Below are 26,156 nucleotides of genomic sequence, written 5' to 3'. Positions count from 1 at the left end.
AGCTCATTTTGTGCTATATTATATGCTTAGTTTTTAGATGCTGAAGACCACAAATAAGTGTGTCAATATTAGAGTTGGGCTATATTTTTTTTATCTGCCAGTATGCTGGTATAGATTCTTCGAATTATTAAAAAATGATGAAAATGACTGCGTGCATCGGTAGATATATAAGATTGTTGAAGATTTAGTAGCAATGGTTGCAGAGGCTGACATTCCATTAGAAAAGTTAGCCAGTTTGTTACCAATAAATACACATAAGGTTTGTAGCTTTTTATACAAGACTCCACTGAATTTAAAAATGTATATAGTTTTTATCATCATATCATGATCATGTGAGAAGATTTTGACTTAAAAGTTGAGTTTTTCTTTTCCAGCTCCTGTTTGTTACCAGCACCAAAGGAACAGCTAGCATAACTTGATAGTAGTAAGTTTAGTCACTTTGTTAGTTAGCCAATAGCTTCCTTCAGAATAAAAAAAGTGATAATTACTAACTAATGGCTTCATAGCAAACTTCATTTACAAGCGTTATTGTCTTTTTGGAGTAATTAGCTTGTAGCAAGCTTTAGTTGCATTAGATTAACTTTACTTTGTTACAGATTTGGCAAGTCAACATTAGTAGTTAGCGATACTAGCTTTGCTAGCTGGACATCATTATCAGCTATACGCCAATACGTAGGTTATATAATGTAATATAAGGTAATATAAAGCCAATACGTAGGTTTTCGCTCATATTTTTAACTAGTGATAGCTGCTAGCTTAATGGCCTAATGCGGCCATCAGGTACCAACTTTACGAGCCCGAAATACACGCTAGCTTTTCTGTTTACATTACTAGCTAACTTTAGCTAGAGAGTTTTCCTTCCTAGCTATACTTGAGTGCTTCTTTTCTATGCAGTTTTCGTTTATTTTAAGTCAGTACTTAAATCACTGCTGCACATCGTCAAATGAACCGACAAGGAGCAGGTGATGAAATATAACATGTACTTTATTGATTTAAACAAACAGTGACAATGCTGAAGTTAGCTTCTGATTCACTAACTTCCGATTCAGCACTTTAAGGAAATTTAAAGTGGAATTAACTTACTGTGCAGTGTGACTGTTTGTCCCAATGGTCTTTTTTTCTGACACTTCTTATTGTGAAAACATTTTAGATGTTTTAGGTAAGACATTACCTTTACCTGACACTATGGTATTTATTAAACTTTATTTAAAAAATGTGCCTTTACTGCATTTTTGCAAATAGAATAAAGGTTTCACAAAAACAACAGTGGGTGTCAGCCAAAGGTAATGTCTTACCGACAATATTTTTACATTGATAGGTGTCATAAAAAAACAGAAATCAGTGGTCAAACAGTCACACAGCATATTAGGTTAAAGCCACCTTAAATTGAATCGGAGGCTGATGAATAGGAAGCAATCTCCAGCATCATCAAACAGTGATGTGTTGATGTATGGATGGAGGCCTGGCTGTGTATTATGGAACCCGAGTCTAAACCCTCTTCACTGATTGTTGCTTCATCCTGAATATGCTGCCATATTTACAGTCTTTACAATGATGTTTCGTACAAAATAGAGAAATTAACCTTTTATAAAGGAGTCTTTAGAAAACAAAGAAGAAATATCAAATATCTGTTTTTTTTAAAAAGGAAATCATTAATGATCTTCCTAATAAACAATTCATGTCACTCATTGTCACACAAAAAGTTTACATGCATTTACAACACAGAAAAACCCTTAACATTTGCAAAGATCTCATAACATATGGGTTTTTTTCTTCTTTTTTTTTTTTTACATTTACCGTTAAGTCAACAACTTTCTCCAAAAATATGACTATCCAGCAACCTGTATTGGCTTGTAGTTTATTTAAAATCAATACAAGTGCTGTTTTTGGGATGAAACTTTCAATCTGAAATGACAATCATGACCATTAATGAATTATTCATGTGGACATGGCATCCAAACTATGTCTTTTCATTTTACCCTGTTACCAACACAACACCCCAAACGTTAAGGCTCACCACTTGACCCCGTCAGAGCGACGGAACACGCAGGAACATGATCTGCACGAGTTTCTGACAAACACCAGTAGAAGTTGCTGTATAGTTCTGATACACTTTGACGCAAACCTAAGTTACAGCTACTGCAAGCACGACGACCATTGAATGAGATGACAAGCTTTTTAGGGACGCGGCAGACATATTTACAATACTTGAAACCCACATTTTTGTACCCTAACTGTGAAACCCATCTTTGAATTCACTTTGGGATTATGATCATTCGCAAAAAAAGCAAGAATTTAAATTTTTTTTTTGGACGCTAACTATGAAAGTCATCTTTGTATTTTACTTATCATTCGCAAAAAAGTGCTACACAAGAACAAAGCAACAAGTGTTTAATTCATCTTATCAAGATAACTTAGAGTCGTCGCTTAAGTGATGGGACATTCGTTCGTTTGATGAGTTCATTCAACAATGTGTACACAATCCTTGAACAATGAAAATCACTACATACGTAACTTCTTTAGGGACACTTATGCTTTACTTACGTTTTACTATAAGTAAAAAAAACAACCTACATGGAGCACCTCAAAAAGTGATCATCAGCGTTATCCGCTCTCCTATACGAATACATCAGCATGGCCATGTAGTATGTCGTACAATGTCTCACACGACTGTCTCTAAATGTCGTTGACATCCTAAAAACATATTTTTTTGGAACTATCTCTTCAAGCTACCCTGAATTGTTGCATGAATACGACAAACAGTTTGTGACAATGTTGAAAAGCACCATATGCACCTATAGTAAATGTTGAAAATTCTCCTGGCGAAGTGGCTGTAGGTAGCTTTAAAGTCATTCTACTCAGACATCTTTTTTGGGGGGGCATTATTAGCTTTTATTTTGTGACGCAGCTTCGTCAAACGCCCATGCTACACGTTCGATACCGTTCAGTGGCTCTTTCACAAGCATTTTCTCTACATTCATTTGTGCATTTATTTTATAATGTTTTGGTTATCTGATTCCAGGTACACAATCTTTCTAGAACTGCATTACATGGCCAAGTATTAGGGACGCACTATTGCCAAAATTGTCAATGGCTTTGGCTTACTGATATAATCCAAAGACGAAAATTATAACAATGAAAAGTTAAGATTTGCTACATGTTCGACCTTTTTTATCGCAGGAATTGGTAGCCATCAAAAGGTAAAATTAGCTCCATGGTTTTACATGTTTTATGATTAATAACAGATAGCAGCGCCACTAGTTTGCATTACCAGTTAGCAAAAGTGTTAGCTACTTCAGCAACCAAGTTCAGCAAAGCGCTAAGTCGTAGTCAAACCCGTAATCTGCTTTACTATCTGGTTGACAATGTCACTAGCCATTAGTACTCGCTAGGTTACACAGATTTTGTAACTTACATTACTTGCTTGATTTACGAGGTAAGCTATCGAAACTGGTAAATTATACTTTCCCATGTTAGTTTGCTGGAAAAACCAGCATAGACCAGCTACCAACATAAATTGTGTTTTCGTGTTGGTAGGTTGGTCGCTAGTCTATGCCGGTCTGGAGGACCAGCGCGGAAACACAATGTATGCTGGTCATGCTGGGAGCTAGTCTCCAGAACAGCATACCAGCACGAAAACGCAACGTATATGGACCGGCATACCAGCACGAAAACACAACATATGCTGATCATGCAACACAATGTATGCTGCTAGCTGCTCTATGCTGTTTTTTTTCCAAGCAGGCTTCCCAACTATATGAGCTAGCTTTGCAATCGAGTTAGCTAACTGTGACTATTTTCTTTATCATCAGTGTGGCCCTAATACTCCTTCATCCCCTTTTCAAAAGGTTTCAAATCAGTGGATTCAAACTGCATCGTCACCCTAGTAGAGGAATACCAGTCAGAATACCTGGTATAGTTTAAACGGCAGCAACGGTGATAATTATGTGTTTCAAGGTGAAGCAAATAGTACTAGTAGAGTAATAGTGAGCAGTGATTAGCTGATATCACCAGTAAGCGTGTTCAAAAAGAGTATGACAGCAATCTTTCTTTGTGAATGACTTGACGGATGTGTTCAAAAATAATAGTCATATTGGCAGAAAAGGGTAATTAAAACCTGATGAGCTGATAATGAGTTAAGATGATGTAAGCACCAGTGTGAGCTGCTGAAGTTGTGGTGACGCTGACCTTTTTGTTTTTTAAGGCATCTTGTTTTTTTTAATTGTTGTTTTACCTGCTCAGGTTGAAACGTTGAGGATTGCATAATGTGCAACATTTGGCTTTAGAGACGGACAAACTCATGCTGTCGTACTCTTTTTTTTTTCCAGCAGCGAGTCACCCCTACTGTGTGTGAGAACAGCTTCAGTGGACAAGTACAACATATTCCGTGATGCACTGTTTCACCTGAAGTGTTTCATGTTGAACTATTAGCACCAATCTAAGAAGAGTACTGAGGACAAAGAGGTGGTAAAGGGACCTGAAGTGAATCTAGTACATAATATATATTTTTCAAATCGCTCTATAACTTCTTGGAAATACTGCATGGCCTTCCAGTGAAGGAATGACACTTTAAAATCACCCTACAACCATTTCTTAAGGTTCCTGAATGTACAGTACAGCAGACAAGTAATAATGACTATAAAGTTTATGATATGAAGTGCTGAGTTTAAAGTGTGAACTTGTTCACAGTCTTGGCAGGCTGGGCTCGTCTTTGTCTGGGGATTCAATGTAATTGGCAGCCTCTTGAAGCTTCAAAAGCATTGCCATCTAAAAATCATAGAAGACAGTTTGGATCATTGAAACCACAAATTCTTTCCGTGCTCTCTTACCAGCGGATCAGATTCCACTGAGCTTGGTGTCGTTTCCTTGTGAGACTTCTCCTCGCCGGACTGACCAGGACTGCCGGAGCCGATGCTTGGAGGAGGAAGATGGAACAGTTTTGCCTGGTCCTGCTGGGCAGAAGGCCAAGGCAGTGTGCCCCTCACCCACTCCACCGGGTCCTCCCATACTGCTTTCTGGCCATGGAACTGGAGAATCGCAACATATCAGAAAAGTAAGATTATAGCACCTTCAAAAGCCACCTAGACAAGAAATTATGTAGATCAATGAGTGAGGTTCTCTCACCTTGATGCCATCCTTGGCTCCTTCTTGCAAGTAGGGAATAATAGAATGGTTCCATAGGTCAATGAACCACGATCGAAACTCATCTACTGTGACAGGACAAGACAGGAAGAAGCAGGGTCCTGAGGAGACAACAGTGAGACACATTGAAACAAAATATATTCCCAAAATACCGTCCCTTATCCTGATCAGAAGGTTTTATACCAATGAGAAAGTCAGATGTGCTGTGCTTCTCCAGGAAGGTGTGTAGATGATACCACAGTTTGGGAACCCAGTCCAGCACTTGGATCAGGTCGTCATTGGTCAAACTCCTCTCGTCCTCAGACTCCATTAGCTTTCTGTGCAGGTAGCGCACCAGGAAGCCGTTAGCTGGCTCCACGTTGTTGGAGAAGGTCACCATCCTGAGACCCAAACACAAATAGACCTGGTAAATAACAATAGTCCATAGACCAGTTTTTTCCACATTCTCGCAGAGTTCTTCGGGCTCTTGAGGTGACATATTGAACTTCGAGTGACTAGTATGAATGAGAGAGTCAGAAAAATTGAACACACCATCTCCTGATGCATTGCAACACCAACAACTCACCCAATTTGTACAGCAAACTCACTTTTGTTGCCAGTGGTTTAGACATAAGAACGTACCTGAAGCTGAGGTGAAGACTGTGGTTTGCAGTCATCTTCACTGGCTGATTGCTTGTTCCGATGATGTATGGACTGAAAACAGGAATAGTGTTATAAAGGTCTGATTTGATGATTTAATCAGACTATATATCTATGAATTACCATTTGTGATATTTGCAAGTGAGTGCCCCATTGACTAGTTCGCTGACCGCAGCTGGGTCATGAATATCATCTACAATAATGACCAGAGGGTTCTCAGAGGAGCTGGTTTCTCTGTCAATTTGATTGGCCAAGTTGGAGAGATACAGCTGTAGATCCTGGAGGGAAAAAGTCGATTAAGAAGGAGTTGATGACAACTCATCACTTGTTTTATTCGCTTTCTGTCACCTTGCATGACTGGCGATGCATGTTGAAGGTCATGACGATGCCATCAGAGACTTCGCGGGCACTACGGTCCACCAGGTACTCAGCCAGACGGGAGGCGAGGTATGTTTTACCCGTTCCGCTCGGACCAGATAGGATGAGTCTGCGGTGTTTGAGTAGCAGGCTGATATAGTGTTGCATCATCGGTTTAGGTATGAGGGTCTCGAAGATGAGGCTGTCCACGCACTTCTCCTTCAAGCCTGGACACAGTAGCAAGACACGAGATGAAATGTAATTAAAACGCACGCATCTGATAGCAGTTTTTAACCTTGATTGCATTTGGATGGCCTTTTGATTGTTGTTTGATTTGTTTAATGTGTTCGATTAGATCTGCTGTGGTTCATTTCTTACCCCAAAAAGATTAGAGGTTAATTTGGTAATTTACACTTCTGAGACCGCAATTATGTTCAGTATTATCCTTAATTTGCATAACTCTTGATGACAAAAGTCAGACAGACAGTAGATATAACCGGGGCGGCGCTACCATTAGGCAAACACAGCCACTTGCCTGGGGCCCAGAGATTTCCAAGGGCCTCCAAACATCTCATAAGAAGTAATTATTGTTTGTTTTGGCATTAATTCACATGCTGAATACTAAATAAAAAAGTGTAATATTTCATAAGTGTTACGACTGCTGCCCGTCCCTTCTCATGCAATGCCGTGTTCCATGTTAACGCTCATGTTCGGAAGACGGGAGCGAAGCAAGCAGACATGTTGGCGTAGAGCGGAGGTGGTTATGTAAACATGGCCATTGTTGGGCAGGTTACTTTAAAAAAGTAATTAGTTATAGTTACTTCTCGAAAAAAGTAACTGAGTTACTAACAGAATGACTCCACTCCAAAAGTAATTAGTTACCAGTAAGAGTAACTATACCCCGCCCCCCAGCAAATACGGGTACCATTACAGAGGTTTGGACAGGTGTTTCTGTGGGTTTGAGTTGCTCACAAAAGACGTGGACAAAGTTTTTTTTCGGGGACATAATGTATATTTTACCTTTGACATCAATGAGGTTAAAGTATTGTCTGTAGTGTCTGTGAAACGCTGTCTTCTGACTAGAGTCCTCCTCATTCGCCATCTCTCGCTATGCTGTATCACACTTGGACTTGCTCTAAACACCCGCCCACCCAAGTTCTCTGATTGGCTGAAAACGCAATCTTACTAAAACTTAAGCCAATCCTCATTGCTTATGTGCGCAAAACACCCGCCCACTCAAGTTCTCTGATTGGCTGAAAACGCAATCTTACTAAAACCTGAGCCAATCCTCATTCCTTGTGTGGTTATCTCACCCCCTCCCTTGTCACTCTGCAATACTCTCACACTCTCACTATATATTTTTAGGCGGCTTCAGTAACGTGCAGTAACGGGGTGTCGAAAATGGTAACGACGTTATGCTGACAGTAAAAGTAATTATTTAGATTACCCGTTACTGGAAAAAGTTATTTTAAATACCGTTATTCCCATCACTGAACATGGCTGTGTAACTAGCAACTTAAACTGACAGACTAACAGATTAAATACTCACATTTTGTACAAAAATAAAAATATTTTAAAAAAGCACGTAGAGGAGACGAAGTACGCCCCTAGATTTAGCAGTAATTAGGATAGTTAGCTTGGAGAAGTAAGAAAAGAAATTCAACATGGCTTGGTTCAACATGGTTTTCTCAAAAGGTTATTTTGAGACTGTTAATTAAAGCGCCATCATCTGGCCAACTAAGCTCAAATTTCTTTTGACGCACACAAATGTAATTTCCAGTTGATGTGCCAAGTTTCACCTCCCTAGCAATGTGAGCTGTTGGAGAAACACAGTAAGTTACCTTATTTATGATCAAATTTAACTTAAGGATGACAAATTGAAAAATTCTATATGTTTAAAATAGAGGCGCAAGTTCCCTAGCGCTAGACGATGATGGGAGTATAAATTGGTCGCACAAATTAGTTTACGTATTGCTTTGCATGTCCTTCATAGCAATGTGTTGCTCAAGCATTTGGCTCTGAAAATAACTTCCAGCAGTGTAGTGAGTGAGGGCGAGTGAGCCCAACAGCTAGCACAAGTGTAGAGTTCCACATTAACATCTATGGCGGGGGGGCGGGGCAGGGCTGTGGGCCGACCAGCTGGATCTGGCTGGCACCAAGTTACATGGCATCGAGTTACGCAGGAGTCTTCACACATTTAATTCCAACTCTGGCTTCAGTCTCACTTCAAGAGGTGGACTAATGGTTGGAGGTATGAGTGTATGGTGCATAGCCCAACACAAACATATCTTCACTGGTGGTAATGTGTACTGGATTCAATGAAAATACTAGTCATCTATTTATGATTTTATATTTCAATTTCTTGGTTTAACCAAGAAAATACGGGATGCACGGTGGTCGAGTGGTTAGCGCGCAGGAGCCCTGGGTTCAATTCCACTCTCGGCCATCTTTGTGTGGAGTTTGCATGTTCTCCCTGTGCATGCATGGAGTACTTTTCTACTGGTACTCTGGTTTCCTCCCACATTCCAAAAACATGCTAGGTTAATTAGCGACTCCAAATTGTCCATAGGTATGAATGTGAGTGTGAATGGTTGTTTGTCTATATGTGCCCTGTGATTGGCTGGCCACCAGTCCAGGGTGTACCTCGCCTCACGCCCAAAGACAGCTGGGATAGGCTCTAGCACCCCCGCGACCTTAGTGAGGATAAGCGGTAGAAAATGAATGAATGAAAGAATTGCATACCTCAAAATGAGGCTTTGGTTGCTCTTTGGGAGTTTTTTTTTACCGATCTTGTGAAAAAAGATTGCATGTTGCACAAAGCTGCCTTTGACTTGCGGGCTCTTTCTGTTTGTAGTGTGCTGTCCTGTGGGTAGTTTCCAGGGTAGTGTGTGTCACACGTTGCGAAATGTCACTTCACATTGTGCCGCTTTGCTGTCACCACATGTCACTTTCACAGTGGTTTAAAAAAAAACAAAAATAAAAAAATAAACCTATCTCCCATTCATTGTGAAAATTATGTTTCCTTTCTTTATTCTGCCACCTTTTTGTGGGTCAGCCATTGCCTCATTTTCTGCGCCCAATAGCTCGTTTCCACTATGTTTGTATGATCTCCACCAACATTATGTTTTGGTCATGCGCACAAAACTTTGAACTGTGCTTGGTCAGAGTGTTTTTTTTATATATTGTCATTGTCAGTTTACATATAAGTGTGATTTAAACAAGAATAGTGACCAAAAAAATTGGATATTGCCGCTATTTTAGCTACTTATAGGACACAATGCAGGCAACTCATGGCGGCTTAGGGGCGACCTGGTGCCCGCGGGCACCGTGTTGGTGGCCCCTGATTTAGAGTCTCCAATTAATCTAGCATGCATATGTGGGAGGAAGCCAGACTACCTGGAGAGTACCCACGCACGCACAGGGTCATCGTCTAAATTATGATGTTTGTGAACGCACCTCGCTGGAGTGAGAGTGAGGAGGAGATAAGTGTGTGAGCTGGACTGTGTTACATGTTGGAATTGAACACCTATTGGCACAAAGATTGTCAATAAAACCTAAACGTGTGGCTCTATAAGAATGCTATATTACATTAGCCACCGCTGGAAGCCCTGTGAGAATAAAGAAACACAACAAAAAGAAACTCTCCCAATGCTAACACGTGCAAGTCTATATTATGTCTTATTTTCTATAATGTCTACTATATTGGCGACTACAGCTGTGTTACGTCATGTCTAGAGGTGTCTAATAGTGTTAAAAACTGTATTTAGAAAATCATAAATAGTTTTTTTTTAATGCTCTAACTATGAAAATATTCAATTTATAATTAAGGTTAACCACAAAAAAATATATATATAATTTTTTTCTGCTACACAAATGTTGAAACACTGTCATACTCAGGCTTGGTCAAAAATCGAAAAATATGTTCATCCCTGTGCATACCTTTCAGAGCCACAGTGATACCGGTGGGCCCCCGGGACATGCACCGAGAGGGCTGCGTCTCAGGAGCCTCTCCCCCAAGAACCCTCTTGATGTGGCCCATACTGTAACTGAAGATGGAGTCTGTGGACAAGCCAAGACTGGAATTGGGGTCCACTTTGGCAATGTAAACCTGGAATGAACGGCACAGGAGTAAAAGAAAGGAATTGAGAACTCTAATGTTTTATATACACTATTCCAACATGTCATAGCAATCCCCAAATATCATACAAATATGTCCCCTAGTGGCTATGGACCGCATAAAAACACATTACAGCAATCTGACGATGCATGGAACAGCGTGCTAAAATTAAAAGCTGACAGCTGAATTACAAACATCACTATGCCAGATGAAAATGGAACATTCGGTCCTTGTGACAGGTCACACCGCCAAAAGAAGCTGCTTCACCTTGAAGGCCTGGCTGACGGCTGAGTCCAGCATGGGCCAGTCCATCCTTCCGTTCACTCTGACCGTGCCGATGAATAAATCCGACTGTTTGACCTCCTGTTGACGTCAAGAACGAGATGTAGGTGACTGAGGATTTACTGGTGGACAGTTTGACACACAACAGCACACTCACATCTTTAAAGACGTGTAAATCCACCACAGAAACCACCACCCTGACACGGTGGTCGTCTCTCTGTGAGGACAGACTTGCGTAATCGGTGGAATCTGCTGGAAAAAAACAATGATTGAAATGGAAGCAGTGAAAAAATAGATAGGCATGTAAGTCACCGGCAGGCAAGAAACTTAATAAAAACATTGACTGTACCTAATATTGTGACTGGTGAGTTGGTGATAGAGACATATTAATATAATTGACAATATACCTGCACAGGTTCCATCACTCAGCCTTCTGGTGTATCCTTTAGCCACCGCTACTGACTGCCGTGGTGATGAATTGCTGAGACAAGTGAGACCCGAGGACTGGGACACGGAACTGGACGGTCCAGGAGACGGACAGGGGGAGTTGCCGCTTGTCCTCAGTTGGTCGTTCTCTACCTTTAGATTTTCCACAGTCTTCTGGATATGGAATAATGACTTTATATCAGTTTGATCTCACCATATACAGTTAAAGGGATGGTTTGGATTTTTTTTTACATGAAATTGTATGGCATCCATAAGCTGTGTAGTGCCTCAATGGTGACTTTTTCTCCACTTTGTGTTTTGAGTCGAGTTCTGGAGAGTTTTTTGGTATTTAAGAAAGTTGGTGGAGTCACTTCATTAAAATGTTTTGCTTTACAAAACAATATGCTTTCAAAAGAGTACAATATTTGCATCACAAAACTTAATGCAAGAGAGTGCATGGCTAGAGTGGCTAGAGTGGTAAAAAAACAACAAACAACAACTTGCAACTGCTCCATATGTCCCGTTGTCATGGACATTGCTATTAGGAAACTTGGGCTTCTTGTCTTAATGTCTTAAGTGGACAGAACCAAAAAGCTTTGCTTGTGTAGAGCAAACTTCAGTGAGGAGAATTACGTTCCGACATGCCTAAGACAGAGGAATAAACATGTTTTGAAGAGTTTGGATGTTCTTGCACCCCAGGAAAGCACCAACTATACTAGCTACATTCCATGCACAAATGTATATGCTAGATGTGAGTTTCTAAAAAAGTGACATATGCCCTATGTCATTTGGAAATCATTCATTCATTCATTCATTTTCTACCGCTTTTTCCTCACGAGGGTCGGGGGTGCTGGAGCCTATCCCAGCTGTCTTCAGGCGAGAGGCGGGGTACACCCTGGACTGGTGGCCAGCCAATCACAGGGCACATATAGACAAACAACCATTCACACTCACATTCATACCTATGGACAATTTGGAGTCGCCAATTAACCTAGCATGTTTTTGGAATGTGGGAGGAAACCGGAGTACCCGGAGAAAAAACACGCATGCACGGGGAAAACATGCAAATTCCACACAGAGATGGCCGAGGGTGGAATTGAACCCTGGTCTCTTAGCTGTGAGGTCTGCGCGCTAATAACCACTCGACCACCGTGCCGCACCATTTGGACATCAGTGAAAGTAAATTAATATACGTAGGTATACTCTAAGTATACACATAGCCACTCTCTAGCCACCCCAGTGGCCACCCCATGGCTGGGGGACAGTCGTCGTTTATGCTTGGATGCATTTCACTGCAGCACACAACTTCCTGAGGGAGAACTGCCTATTTTATGGAGGAGCGGTAGGTCCGTTTTCCATGATTACTTTGGTTGTTTCCGGTCAAGTGTCTCATTATGTTGACTTTAACTTAAATGCTGAAGCATGAGTCATCACATAAATATGTTAATATTGGAAGTTCCCTGTAGTAGCGTGAGCGGGCATTTAAACCAAAGAGTCTAGAGATGGGCATATACTTCCATATCATGCTCGTCACGGGCTTGGCCGCCATGATGGTGAGCAGAATCCAGAAACTATGCATTGAAAACATGTCATCGGGACACTACACTGATGGGGGTGTCATTCAAATTCATGTCAAAAAATCCATTGTATTTATTTGGTTTATTCGACAGGGAGAGTTCAGATAAGATGAATAAACTTAGTGTACTGCTAATGTTAGTAATAGTGATTACATGTACTGTATGTATAAAGAACCAATTTTTTTGGGGGGAAAAAAATGAATGAACTCACAGGGCACAGGGTTCAATTCCTGTGCAGCTGCGACTGAAAAGGCACGCTGATGAAATGCCCTTTTCCATAGAGGAAAAATACAGTCACCTCTGACTGCCTCTCGTGTTACTCTAAGAGATTTTCCTTAATTTTACAAGCTTACTTAGAGGAGGAGATGACAGACCATGGATAATTTTATCAAACAAATCCGAACTATCACTTTAATGCTAACATGCAGTCTTTTTTTCCAGTGTTCTGAGTGTGGAAACGATGTTAAATAAAGTTGCACATGATGAAGTACTACTAAAGCCTTGAGGGACGCCAAAAAGGCATTATAAGAATGCATGTATACCTGCATGTTGGTCATGGTCTCCTGCAGCTGCTCCAGTTGATGCGCAGAGGTCAAAGCCTCCAGACGGATGTCAGTCAGTTTCCTCTCCTTTTCCCAGAGTTCCGAGCGAAGGTCCGACACAACCTTGTCATCCCCTGCCTCGCTCCCCTCACATAACCTGGTAGATGTTCGTGTGAGACCACAAACTCTCAATTTCTGCTATTTTACATTTCTTTGAGTTTGTGCATTACCCAGATGATGATGCAGAGGCTGAGGCTTTCATAGATGATGGTGGAGGGTTATCTCCATCATGGTGGACTTTGGGTGATGACGGGGCTGATGACTCCGGTGTGGCGATTTCCTCAATGTCGGCATAGGGCCCTTTCGAGCCCTTCTTATTGAAAGCCTTGTTGAAAGAGCTGCGTAACTGCAGAGAGAAGAATGGAAAAAGATGACAAATAACATTTCAGTATGTGGAATCAAACTATGGAATGGATTGAGTAAGACCCTCAAACAATGCACAACGATGAGCCAATTCAAGAAACAATACAAGCAGTTGATGTTTGCTAAATACAAGGATGAAGAGTCTTGAACCAGTCATGATGTGCTATATATATCACTATATTGACACTTACTATGGTACTCATTATGTCATTGGATGCTCATATTACCTCGTACTTCAGTACGTGACAAAAAAAAAAAAAGTAAAAAATTAAAGCAATTAAACCAATTAAATTTTTTTAAAATAAAAATAAAATAATGAAATAAAATAAAAAAATAACAAAAAAACTTAAATTATATTAGAAAGCAGGAAGTGAACAAATGTAACAGTTATAATTGTAAAAGTACCAGATGGAGGGGTAGGATTTAATAAGCTTTGCTTCTTCCTACTCCTTTTGGACATGTGGAACTGTGAACTGATTATGGGATGCATTCAATTGTAATCTGATGCATGTTCAAATGAAATAAAACCATTACCATTACATGCCATGCTTCTATCATGTAAATACACAATATTTTCTACATGCACAATAGGTCAGGGTGATATATTGACAAATTTGTTTGTTTCGATTAATTACATATTTGAGTTTTTTCTCCTCTCCATACAGGGCCCCTTTTGCCCCCACGAGCATATATTCAACATTAAACTGTTCAGTCACACAAAAAGTGCTTTGGTAAGGGGAGGGAAGGTTTACATTCCATCATCACTCACCTCATACACCTAACATAAAAAGTGGGCGAGCATGAGGGGGAGACAAGAGTGTTAATTAACAACAGGATTATTAACACATGCAGGAAAGATTGATGCATGATGAGGGTTCTGTTCCATTTGTCAACCAGTAAAAAAAATGCTGATTTTGCTTAAAATGGAAAGCCCATCATTCAAAATCCTTATATGACACATGGACACATATGCCTTTCTCATTTCTGAGTGTTGTATAGATGTGAAATCAGACCAAAAGAGACAGCTCGTAATGGGACACACTTACGCCTCCTACTAAGATGGTTATTAAAACACCTCCAGCAAGATTTTATGGTTTTATATATAAGCTATGACAATGTAGTAACATACAGGTACATACATGATAACATGTAATATTTTTGTCAATGGTCTTTCACTTGTATAGCGCTTTCCCAAAGCGCTTTCAGTGTGGTGTGGCATGGTATCAATACGCCAGTAACGTAGTTCGAGCGTTGTGATGATGTCAATAATAATAATAATAATAATAATAATAATAATAATAATAATAATAATAATAATAATAATAATAATAATAATAATAATAATAATAATAATAATAATAATAATAATAATAATAATAATAATAATAATAATAATGTGGCTGTAGCTTGGTTAATATGAACATCACATTATATGCAAATGTGGCAAAGAGAAAGACATCTGTTCATGTCTCACAGAAGAACTGCGGATGACGGACGATTATTATTATGATTATATAATATTAATGTGTGCATCCTCACCCAGCTCTTCTTCTTCTTCTTCTTGGCCTCCTGTTCCTTGATGCTGCCCATACTCGAGTGGCTGGTGGTGCTGGTGAGGCTCGAGATGCTTTCAGACGAGTTCTGACGATTGATCTGCAGTTCTGAATCAAATTGGAACCGAGACACAATTAGATATGACATGGGTGGCTTTAGAATTTCTGTTCCTGTATTGTACGATATACAGTATCTACCTTTAGATGCAATTTCTGAATTATTGAGAGCCCCGTGGATGATTTCTTGGGCTTCTGTGTTTTTAGTCTTTAGAATCTCAATGGTTTCCCTCAGATCATTCAGTTCAGAATCCTAAAGAGTCAAAGCTCTTTTTGTTAGCTGATTATACAGTAACTAACAAGCATGAAATAGAGAGCTGGTTACCTTCTGCTCAGACGACACAGACAAGGTCTGAAGACGAGCTGTCATCAGTGCCAGGCTCTGTTCAAAAGCTGCTACCAGATTAGCCTGTCGAGATGCAAAAGAAGACGGGTGAGGATTTGGAGGTATGCATCAGCAACTGCAACAAATAAACTCACAACACATTAAGAAAATGGCTTCCAACTGATATCAGGGAACCGTTACAGTTGACAATGTCTCATTATTTTATTTTTGCACTTAAATATCTCATTCGAGAAACTTAACATGCACAGTATAACAACAACAATAGCGTAATTTACTCAACAGTCCAACAAACCTGGCCTAACTGCAATACCCAACATCCAGAGAAGCAACCGGTTAGCAGGTAGGGAAGGGGGGGGACAGGTAGTGAGCAGCAGGAAATCCGTGAATCAAAAGCAGCCAAGAGCATAAAAGAGAGGGACAGTGATTGTTAAGTGTGGGATTAACCATTTTCACCATAGAAACGCATACACACGTACACACCCACACACACAGGCAGTTCATTGTTGTTCAATTGGGATTGGTTAATTTTGGTTGATTGTGCGACACTTATAAATTGTAATATAAAAGCTGTGAAAGAAGCTTCTAGAAGCAGGGTGTCAAACACTATTGCACTGGTAGCCAAAATTCAAAACTTACTTTAGGCTGTGCCTTTTAACAAGAGAAAAGTATGAGCTAGCTAACAATGCACATCATTGTCAAAATAGGTATTTCCCATGGCTTCCATTGTTAGCTAGCTCATATTAATTCATTTTCATGTACCATGATTCACAGAAAACAGAAAGATAGTGAATGAAAAAAAAATAGCAGTTCCCCTTTAAGGTGCTGCCATCTTTAGTCGTTTACAGTTCAATTATTTTGACTTTTGGTCTGAATCTGGCATCCTCATTAAGAATGAGGATGGATTTTGTGCTATATAAAATATTGTTTCCACTTTTAAAATGAAAACCGCATGAAATTGCAGTGTGGGCCGGATTTGGACCCTGGGCCTGGAGTTTGACACATGCTCTAGAAGTTGCAGGTAAAATTAATGCAGGTGTGGTTACAGTGTTAGTAGCATGAGTGATGAAGTAAAAGGCTCAGAAGGATATCCAACATGATTGCAAAGCTTGAACCAAGACTTAGAATCAAGTGAGCGATCTCTGGATTTAGATTTGAGAGTCAATCATCCAAATGATTAGCAAACTCCTGACGTGAGGTCAAAGTGCAACACCGCAAGTCATACATACGTTAGCAGAAAGCTGCATGGTCAAGTCGGCCACTTTTTCCTGCGAGGATTCCAGCTCACGTCGGAGTTTGCGGATTTGCTGTAGACAAAAATAAAATCATCTCAGTGAGCAGTTTGAACACTTTAATGGGTAACATTGGACACCAAGTATGTGTTTTAAATAATAAATGTTTTAATAATTACATAAATGATCAGATGACAAATGGCCTTGTTTTCAACTGGAAATGACATGGTATGGTTCATTTGTTTACATGTTTAAGTACTGGGTTCAATTCCACCCTCGGCCATCTCTGTGTGGAGTTTGCATGTTCTCCCCGTGCATGCGTGGGTTTTCTCCGGGTACTCCGGTTTCCTCCCACATTCCAAAAACATGCTAGGTTAATTGGCGACTCCAAATTGTCCATAGGTATTAATGCGAGTGTGAATGGTTGTTTGTCTATATGTGCCCTGTGATTGGCTGGCGACCAGTCCAGGGTGTAGCCCCGCGGAAATAAACTCTATACCCAAGTTACATTGATGAACATCACTTCTGCATTTTCCAAAAGTAGTTGGATATAGCAGAATTTATTTAATCCTACCTGTTCTCCTTGTCTGTTAGCCTAGTGATATTATATATTATTCACATGTGTTTAACATGTCAACACTTGTTTATATTTTGTCAATAAAAAGTTTGTTCAAGGAGTAGAGAATGTGTCACAAAAGATAGATAGTTTATGGAGTGATGAAGGAAAGAAAAAAAAGTGTTGGTAGATTAAAAAAAATATTAAATATTCAAATGGGTGTGTAGTTTATGCAATGATAAATGGAAATGACACAGTTATGGACACTGGCCTTACCTCTCCTTGTATCCTCTCCTCATTCTAAGAAAGGCATTGCGTAAGCATGTAAATTAGAGGATTAGCTTGTTGTTATAACACAGTACTGTACAGAAAAGAGAAAATTGGTGACATTTTATCGTTGACTTGGCTCTTGTATGATTGGAACATCGACCAATTAATACTGTATTGAATCAGGTAATCATTTTGACATTTACTCACCGAATAGTTGGACGAAGCATTGGAAGCCAAAGAGAGTACAGAACCGTGCACTATAAAACATAACATAAAAGTTTATTAGTCCAATATTAAAAACAATGTTGTTAAAATGTTATTAAAACCCCATGTATTCCCTATGTATTCATTAACTGGTGTACGCAATGTTGTTAACTATGGTAATGGTTTAATTTCATTTGAACATGCATCAGATTACAATTGAATGCATCACATAATCAGTTCACAGTTCCACATGTCCAAAAGGAGTAGGAAGAAGCAAAGCTTATTAAATCCTACCCCTCCATCTGGTACTTTTACAATCAGTAACTGTTACATTTGTTCACTTCCTGCTTTCCTAATATAGTTTTTTTTTTTTCTTTTAAATTTTCATTTTTTTTATTTTATTTTTGTCACGTACCAAAGTACGAGGTGATATGACCATACAATGACATAATCGGTACCATAGTAACTGTCAATATAGTGATATATACAGTACATCAAGTATTTTAAATTTAATTTAATTTAATATTTATTTTTCACGAGGTGATATGACCATACAACTATTAGACCAATTATTAAAGTATATGTGCTCTTTTATATGCTTGAGTCAATTTAATCATCCAACATGATCTGTCAGAAATCATTACAAACATAGACATTTTTAAATTGATTAGCTGTCAGAGACCTGGAACAGAATCATTCCAGTTATAATTCACTCGAAATATAAACTTTTATCATTAAAACTACATTTCCATCTAAGGTAACATCATTTTGGGTGCCGGTGATGCGTACCGTCGTCTGTAGGTTCACGGAAAGATCCAGACCGCATCATGCTTTTGGGCCTTTCAGCCAGGGACATGCTGCTGCCAAGGGGAGAGGATCCATACAGATCACAGGCGGAGTCACTAGGAGGCCCAATGCTGTTAGAGCGTGATATCCTCGGAGTGCCTGAAGAAATTGGGGCAACTATTGCAAAGGAGAGACACAGTGAGGATATGAGAGAACACACCCAAGTGCACGAGTAAAAACATCATCTGTTTATAACCAATGAATGACTGCAATCTATACGTTGGGTGATCTTGATGGATCCAATTAACGGGTTGGTCTGTAAGTCTAAATTACACATCTTAGCAAAACATTTTGACTCCTTTAAGTATCTGCTTTAGGGAAGGTCATTTTCCATTCCCGCTGTACTGAAATACAAAGATCTCTTCTCGCTCACCCACGTTGGTGAGAGGGGCTTTGGTGGCGGATAAGAGGTGAAGTGCACGGGTGGGTGAAGGCAGCTGAGGTGGGCTGTCACTCTCCGTCGTGCTGACGGCGTTGTGGGAGTGGCGTCTTCCCGGTTTTATCCCGTCACTATCCGACAGACTCGATCCGCAGCGTCTTAAGGAGAGAACGGTTACTTCAACGTCAACCAATGACATGTGACGATGTGTTCGGTGTAATTGTTTTCGACATACTCCAATCCTTTCTTTGGCAAAGTGTTCCTGTCCGTTTGCAGCCTGTGAAGAGGAAAAACAAATCCTGAACAATGGAACAAAAAAACAAACAAACATCTCAATAGATCTACTTCAGATAAAACAAACCCTTCGAAAAGGTTGAGGGATGTCCGGCTCCCAGTACTCCATGTCCCTGCGCCCCTTTCCTGATTTGGTTTCGACTCTGTGGTGCTAAACCTGGCAGAAGAGGGCACACTCATCTGGAGGGGCAGCGACTCCATGCTGCGGTGCATAGTTGACAGTTTGGGGTAGAGCAGAGGTGAACCACCCAGGCTCTCGCTGTTGAACGAGCCAGGAGAGTCAATGTGGAGCACGGGTGCCGGGCTGGGGGTCAGACGTGCTGCAGAGTGGGAGCCAGCCAGGTCCTGGAGCTTGGAGTAAGGAGGGACTTTGGGGGGGAGATCCTGGATGGTCACGCAGGAGTCCAGACTGTTGGAGTTGACCTTGTCCAGATGTGCCAAGCTGGGTGGACGACCCAGAGACTTTGCCAACATCCTGTTGGGAGCAGATGCAAATACAATTTTTCTGTTTTTTTCCATTAAAAATGTAATACAAAAATGTACTATTCTGTAAATGTACTGTAAATCTAATATGGACATATCATTAGGGACACCTGCACAATGTGTGGCCTTGTGGTTAGCGTGAAGGCCACACAGCTAGAAGACCCGAGTTCGATTCTGGAGTTTGCATGTTCTCCCCGTGCATGCGTGGGTTTCTTCCGGGTATTCCGGTTTCCTCCCACATTCCAAAAACATGCTAGGTTAATTAGCGACTCCAAATTGTCTATAAGTATGAATGTGAGTGTGAATGGTTGTTTGTCTATATGTGCCCTGTGATTGGCTAGCGACCAGTCCAGGGTGTACCTCGCCTTTCGCCCGAAGACAGCTGGGATAGGCTCCAGCATGCCCGTTACCCTCGTAAGGAAAAACGGTAGAAAATGAATGATTGATGAATGAATGATGAATTCAGGCCTCAACCAAAGTATTTTGCTACTCATAAATGAATATAATTATTTTTTGTATTGATACAATTAATACAAATAATAGATATCCGTGACTGGTGAGGATAATATTGCTTTCTCAAAATTAGTGTAGAAGTACTACCATTACTACTACTATTAATATATACTGTTCAAATTTTGTAAATATAAATTAATGGGGCCGGACTTAATTTATTCATTCATTCATTTTCTACCGCTTGTCCTTAAGAGGGTCGCGGGGGGTGCTGGAGCCTATCCCAGCCGTCTTCGGGCGAGAGGCAGGCGGGGTACACCCTGGACTGGTCGCCAGCCAATCACAGGGCACATATAGACAAACAACCATTCACACTCACATTCATACCTATGGACAATTTGGAGTCGCCAATTAACCTAGCATGTTTTTGGAATGTGGGAGGAAACCGGAGTACCCGGAGAAAACCCACGCATGCACGGGGAGAACATGCAAACTCCACACAGAGATGGCCGAGGGTGGAATTGAACCTGGGTCTCCTAGCTGTGAGGTCTGCACGCTAACCACTTGACCGCCGTGCGGCATTAAATTTAATTAGTTGGATTTAATTTCTCTGTGCAGGTGTACCTAATGTTGTAGTTGGTGAGCGTATCCATGACAACTGAAGTGAAACAATGTTGGAATCAAACAACAAGATGGTTCCTGGTCAAGAGTAGTAAAATGTAAACACCTCGGTGTGGTGGGGGAAGACAGTTCAGGATATTTGCTGCTGCTGGTCCGTCTGAGGCCGTGCAGTTTCACCACAGATTCTCGTGAGGACTCAGACACGACCTCATCTCCTTTCAGAGAACCACATTCCATATCAGCGCACACGGCTTTGGCCTTCGCCTTTTCCTTCTCTCTATCCGTCTGGTTCACCGGGCCAGTGAATGTCCGGTTTGATATTTTGCTGCTGAAATTGGAGGGTTCTTTCACTCGTGGGTTTGCTGAGGCCATGCTGACAGGTTTGAGACTCAACAGACTTGGATCTATGGTGCCGCTGACGGGTCGGGATGCTGGCCGACCAATCACACTGAGTGTACTGGACTTGGCAGGACGAGGCAGGCTGCGGTACTGGATGCTGTTTCGGGCATTTGGCCCCAGGAAGCTCTGCTCGCTACTGGCATCAAAGCTATTCTTACGTCCCCCCGCGGGCTTCACTGGGATTGCTGTGGACTTGGGAGGTTTCCCCACAGTTGAAGAGCCACTGGAGATGGTGGTGCCCCCTGCTGTCAGGACTGTGGCGGTACCAGTAGCTGTGGCTGGCTTCTTGTAGCCGAATGAGGCTCCAGTCATGGGTTTGACCAGACCAGAAGGGGGCTTACGTGGCTCCATCATGTGATGATCCCGACCTGCATCGGAGCGTGACCTTTGGAGACCGCCGGTCTTGATGGAGATCTTGGATTTATCTTGTGGCTTGTCACTCTTTGGTACTGCATAGAAAATATTAAAGAAATTATAGCAACTGAGCACAGTTTTGCATTTTTGGCATCATGATATGGATGAACATATATCATAAAACATTTGTTTCCATCCAAGATCACATAAGTAAAGACACGTGTATTTACTTTTAGAATATTTATATGCTAATGATCTCATGTGAACCGCTGCCAGATATGTCTTTGTTATTAAATGACATGTAAAACAAACCACTGGTAATACAAACAGGCATGTAAACAAATCAAACTTTTGTCAATAAAGTTGTTGATTTTTTTAATTTTGTTTTAACTTCTTATTATCTGAGCCTTTGGATCTCACCTGCCACTTTCAGCACGCTCTGAGATGTGTGGGTGATAGGAGAGGTCACACCCACTGGAGGATTCCGACTCTTCTTAAAGCTCCCCGGCGCACCTAAACTTTGAGGTTTTCTCAGTTCACCCTTGACCCCGAAGTCCTCACTCAGGCTCGGGGGCTTCTTCCTCCACTTGCTCGGTGCTTCCATTTTGAGACTCCCCGTGTCAAAGCTGCTGGTGTTTAGCTTGTGGCTGACTTTGCCGTCCTCGCTGTACCAGGAGAGTCCGCTCTCTACCAGGGATCGCTTCTCTGCATCCGTGCGGAGCTACGGGGAGGATAAAGACGAGGATAACAATCACATGTGGTTGGTTATCCCGCCAGCATTCTGTTAGTTCTAATCTTTTCTTTTATCTCAGCTGCATTCCAAAGAAGAAAAAAATACAGCGATAAGTCAAGCGCCCCAAGCAGTTGAAAGAAAAACAAGGAAAAGAAAAGCATGGGGGAAAAAAAAACATTTAACAGTTTTTGGCAGACGCAAGCCTAAAATTTAAATGACTGAGTTAAAAGAAATCATAAAGAAGATTGCACTCTTGGCTCACCATAACTGAGGAGTTGCGTCTGGATCCCAGGGGCGTGTTTGGGAGGGAGTTGAGGGACGAGCTGGCGTTGAACTCCTCTGAGCTGAGATTGTCCGAGCCTTCGCCGTCGCCATCGCTGAGTCCGCTGCTGATGGAGCTGCTTTCATCCCAGCTGAAACAATGGAGTCAAATTTAGGACTCAAACTTCATTGAGTAAATGAAGACCATATGGTGATGGTTTTATTTCATTTGAACATGCATCAGATTACAATTGAATGCATCACATAATCAGTTCACAGTTCCACATGTCCAAAAGGAGTAGGAAGAAGCAAAGCTTATTAAATCCTACCCCTCCATCTGGTACTTTTACAATCAGTAACTGTTACATTTGTTCACTTCCTGCTTTCCATAATACAGTTTAAGGTCTTTTTTTTGTTTTTTTGTTTTTTTTTAAATAATGTACCTCGTACTCAAGTACGAGGTGGTATGAGCATCCAATGACATAATGTGTACCATAGTAAGTGTCAATATAATGATATGTATAGCACATCATGACTGGTTCAAGACTCTTCATCCTTGTATTTAGCAAACATCAACTGCTTGTATTGTTTCTTGAATTGGCTCATCGTTGTGCATTGTTTGAGTTCCTTACTCAATCCATTCCATAGTTTGATTCCACATACTGAAATGCTATGGCTTTTTAACGTCCTAGCATATAAGTGTTTCAAATGTAGTTCTTCCCTGAGATCATATTTCTCCTTTCTTGTAGAGAAGTATTGGATGACATTTTTAGGTAATTGGTTATTTTTAGCCTCATGAATTATTTTAGATGTTTAAAGATGAACTATATCAGCAAGTATTTGTGATTTTAGAAATAAGGAGTTAGTATGTTCTCTGTAGGCGGCATTATGAATTATCCTTACTGACCTTTTTTGCAGTACATTTAGCGAGTGAAGATTGCTTTTATAGTTATTACCCCATATTTCCACACAATAAGTAAGATATGGTAGAACCAGAGAGCAATAAAGAGTGTGGAGTTCACTTACTTGTGTTTACCTGTTCAATATTGAAATATGTCTGCCCACCTTATGTTGTATATTTGTAATATGAGGTTTGAACATCGAGGCTGTCAATCGTGAGGTTGAAACGAGCAGACTAAACCAAACAGGTGATTTTGAGTTATTTGTAGGGCTGACTAGTGCTTTTGATGAACATTGTGATCCAAAACATTTCATTCTAATCTTTGTGATCTGTCTGCTGTGCTTCACAGGAAACGATCCGGGATGTGCTGTTTAAATCATGCTGGATAAAAAACAGCAAGCCCTGACAGCACAAGGGTTCATTCGGGGGTCCAGTCAAAGTGAAGGGGAAATCGGAGTGACAGACCTACCCCAGCACACCCAAAACAGATGCCGCCATGTCTGCCTGGTGGCATGAGGACGAGCTGCCAAGTAATGAAAGCAGACCTCTGCATGTGTCCGTGAATGCAATAGAACATATTAAAGTGTAATAAAACACGTGGAACCATAAAGTTGACTTCAAGCCCAGTTAGGATTAAGTATATTTACACTCCCCATCATCATAACTGACAGTTGACGATCAAATTTCTGCTGACCTGCTCTAAAAAATATGTTTAAGTGGAAAAGGTAAACTAATAAAAACTCTTTAATTGTAGGTCGGTTTGTTTCTTTCCTCAGTCCTGGACTACATACAATTTGTGATTATGAAGCCTACAATTAGAATGAAACTGCAGAGAAAAATTATACAGTCTAAAATGTCACTTACATCCTCAAAAATGGCAGTAACCCCGACACTCTATATTATGTTTTGAAATATCTGCGACAGGGTAGACTTACAGAACAGATAAATTACATTAGTTATGACTTTCCTTATAACTAATGCTTTTCTATGACTATATTGTTTTCCTTTACGTCGGGATAATAGGAATTTCACAGGTGTGTTATATGAGGGCAAGGAATCAGACGTTACCGTACAAAGACAAACATCCATAAAACAGAAAAGCTTTTCCATTTGGCTTCATTATTCTCAGAGCCTTAGAGGAGAAACCTAGTCCAAGGTAATAGGCCTCCCTGCAACCACAAACCCCCAGATGACGCCAGGACCTCCTGGGAGGAATGACTGTATCCTTGGAAAACCTCCCTCCTTCTCATTAGCACTCTCTGGATGGTGAACTCACATCTCTGCTATGGAAAATGAACACTGCTGGAGGTAAAGGCAACACGGAGTAGATGCACTCACAGGAAGTGTCATTAGATATACAATGGAACACCTTGGTTAGCGTGAATTAGATCCAGAAGGTCTGACTGTAACCAAAACATTATTATTATTTCTCATATAAAATATCCGATTCAGAAACCCAAAAATGTTTATATTTTTCAATTATATTTTTCCAATTATATTTTGACATGCCTAAAACAATTGTAAATGCATAGGAATACATACATTATACTGTAAATGATGAATGAAAGGGATACATTAACATTTAAGGTTACTTTTACCTTCATGAATGAGTGTCCAGTTGAGGTAACTTTAACTTTACATGTTGAATTAGCCATTTAAGTCATCATTTATATGCATTTGCAATTGTTTTTAAATCTATAATTATAAAAGTAGAAAAATTTGTCAACTGCTGATGACATCATAGGCTGTCAACGCAACTTCCGGTTACCATTTGTTTGGTAGCTGAAAGGATAGCTATCACTTATCCTCACGAGGGTCGCGGGGGGTGCTGGAGCCTATCCCAGCTGTTTTTGGGCAAGAGGCGGGGTACACCCTGGACTGGTCCTGGTGGCCAGCCAATCACAGGGCACATATAGACAAACAACCATTCACACTCACATTCATACCTATGGACAATTTGGAGTCGCCAATTAACCTAGCATGTTTTTGGAATGTGGGAGGAAGTCGGAGTATCCGGAGAAAACCCACGCATGCACATATATTTGAAATATTACCAATGGAAAACATATGTTATTGTATTGAACATGATCTGAGAGCCTTATTAGAAAAAAACAAAACAAAACATGGCAGGACATGAAACCTGGATGATATGATTAGTGGTTAGAGGATCTTACTTGGCCTAAGGTATTACTATTCCAGCAGGAGTCACGATGACTTATGGCTGGCTGGACTTCACAGTGAAAGAAAATAAAGGAATACATGCACACGATACTCACTTACCGGATTGAATACACGAGTAAATAGTGGAACTTCACCAATGACCATGACTTTCACTTATGTTTAAGTATGGAATTGTAATAGAACCTGACCACTGGCGAGTTCAGTGATGTGTATCCTGCTCTTATCACCATGCATAATATTGTTTTAATACATCACGTTTACGGTCAGTGTGTCTTAGATTATTCAGTGTCTTTCCAAATAGTGTAAATCTAATATGATTACTGGACTGGAAAAATAAAAAGGACCTTCTCCTTTAGTCAGATAAATCCACCCTCACCCACTACGCCTTTTAGCTTTCGAGGCATCCAAAAGATGCGCTCAAAGATGTTGTCACTTGGTGTCAGTAATGTCAGTAATGTTAGTGTAATGTTCGGTGGTACACACAAACGCAGGCTTCCATTGCAGGTTTAAACTATCTCACAGCAGGCACAATAA

At 40.6% G+C, this 26,156-nt stretch overlaps 1 protein-coding gene across 7 annotated transcripts in view; it reads right to left on the bottom strand.

Annotated features, from left to right (window-relative positions):
* Nucleotides 1–6: 6 nt before the first annotated feature.
* nav1b (neuron navigator 1b) overlaps nt 7–26,156 on the bottom strand; it is a 74,056-nt gene continuing 47,906 nt past the window's right edge. The window contains exons 4-29 of one of the 7 annotated variants that reach the window (XM_058055571.1): nt 22,542–22,692; nt 21,967–22,267; nt 20,900–21,641; nt 19,307–19,714; nt 19,181–19,222; nt 18,940–19,103; nt 18,510–18,683; nt 17,724–17,773; nt 17,523–17,546; nt 16,688–16,765; nt 15,441–15,524; nt 15,257–15,368; nt 15,045–15,166; nt 13,313–13,488; nt 13,083–13,239; nt 10,945–11,137; nt 10,695–10,789; nt 10,523–10,618; nt 10,078–10,246; nt 6,130–6,365; nt 5,905–6,059; nt 5,764–5,835; nt 5,326–5,522; nt 5,125–5,243; nt 4,830–5,027; nt 10–4,767 (exon numbers count right to left, since the gene is read on the bottom strand). In XM_058055571.1, the coding sequence (XP_057911554.1) occupies nt 4,684–4,767; nt 4,830–5,027; nt 5,125–5,243; nt 5,326–5,522; nt 5,764–5,835; nt 5,905–6,059; nt 6,130–6,365; nt 10,078–10,246; nt 10,523–10,618; nt 10,695–10,789; nt 10,945–11,137; nt 13,083–13,239; nt 13,313–13,488; nt 15,045–15,166; nt 15,257–15,368; nt 15,441–15,524; nt 16,688–16,765; nt 17,523–17,546; nt 17,724–17,773; nt 18,510–18,683; nt 18,940–19,103; nt 19,181–19,222; nt 19,307–19,714; nt 20,900–21,641; nt 21,967–22,267; nt 22,542–22,692 (4,399 nt within the window). In that variant the 3' untranslated portion in view covers nt 10–4,683. Of the gene's footprint in view, nt 4,768–4,829; nt 5,028–5,124; nt 5,244–5,325; nt 5,523–5,763; nt 5,836–5,904; nt 6,060–6,129; nt 6,366–10,077; nt 10,247–10,522; nt 10,619–10,694; nt 10,790–10,944; nt 11,138–13,082; nt 13,240–13,312; nt 13,489–15,044; nt 15,369–15,440; nt 15,525–16,687; nt 16,766–17,522; nt 17,547–17,723; nt 17,774–18,509; nt 18,684–18,939; nt 19,104–19,180; nt 19,223–19,306; nt 19,715–20,899; nt 21,642–21,966; nt 22,268–22,541; nt 22,693–26,156 lie in introns of all 7 variants that reach the window. The other 6 variants (XM_058055573.1, XM_058055568.1, XM_058055569.1 and 3 more) reach the window with 6 other exon arrangements.

Source organism: Doryrhamphus excisus, chromosome 18, assembly GCF_030265055.1.
Source record: "Doryrhamphus excisus isolate RoL2022-K1 chromosome 18, RoL_Dexc_1.0, whole genome shotgun sequence".
Lineage (NCBI taxonomy): Eukaryota > Metazoa > Chordata > Actinopteri > Syngnathiformes > Syngnathidae > Doryrhamphus > Doryrhamphus excisus.
This window is presented reverse-complemented; position numbering and strand designations above follow the sequence as displayed.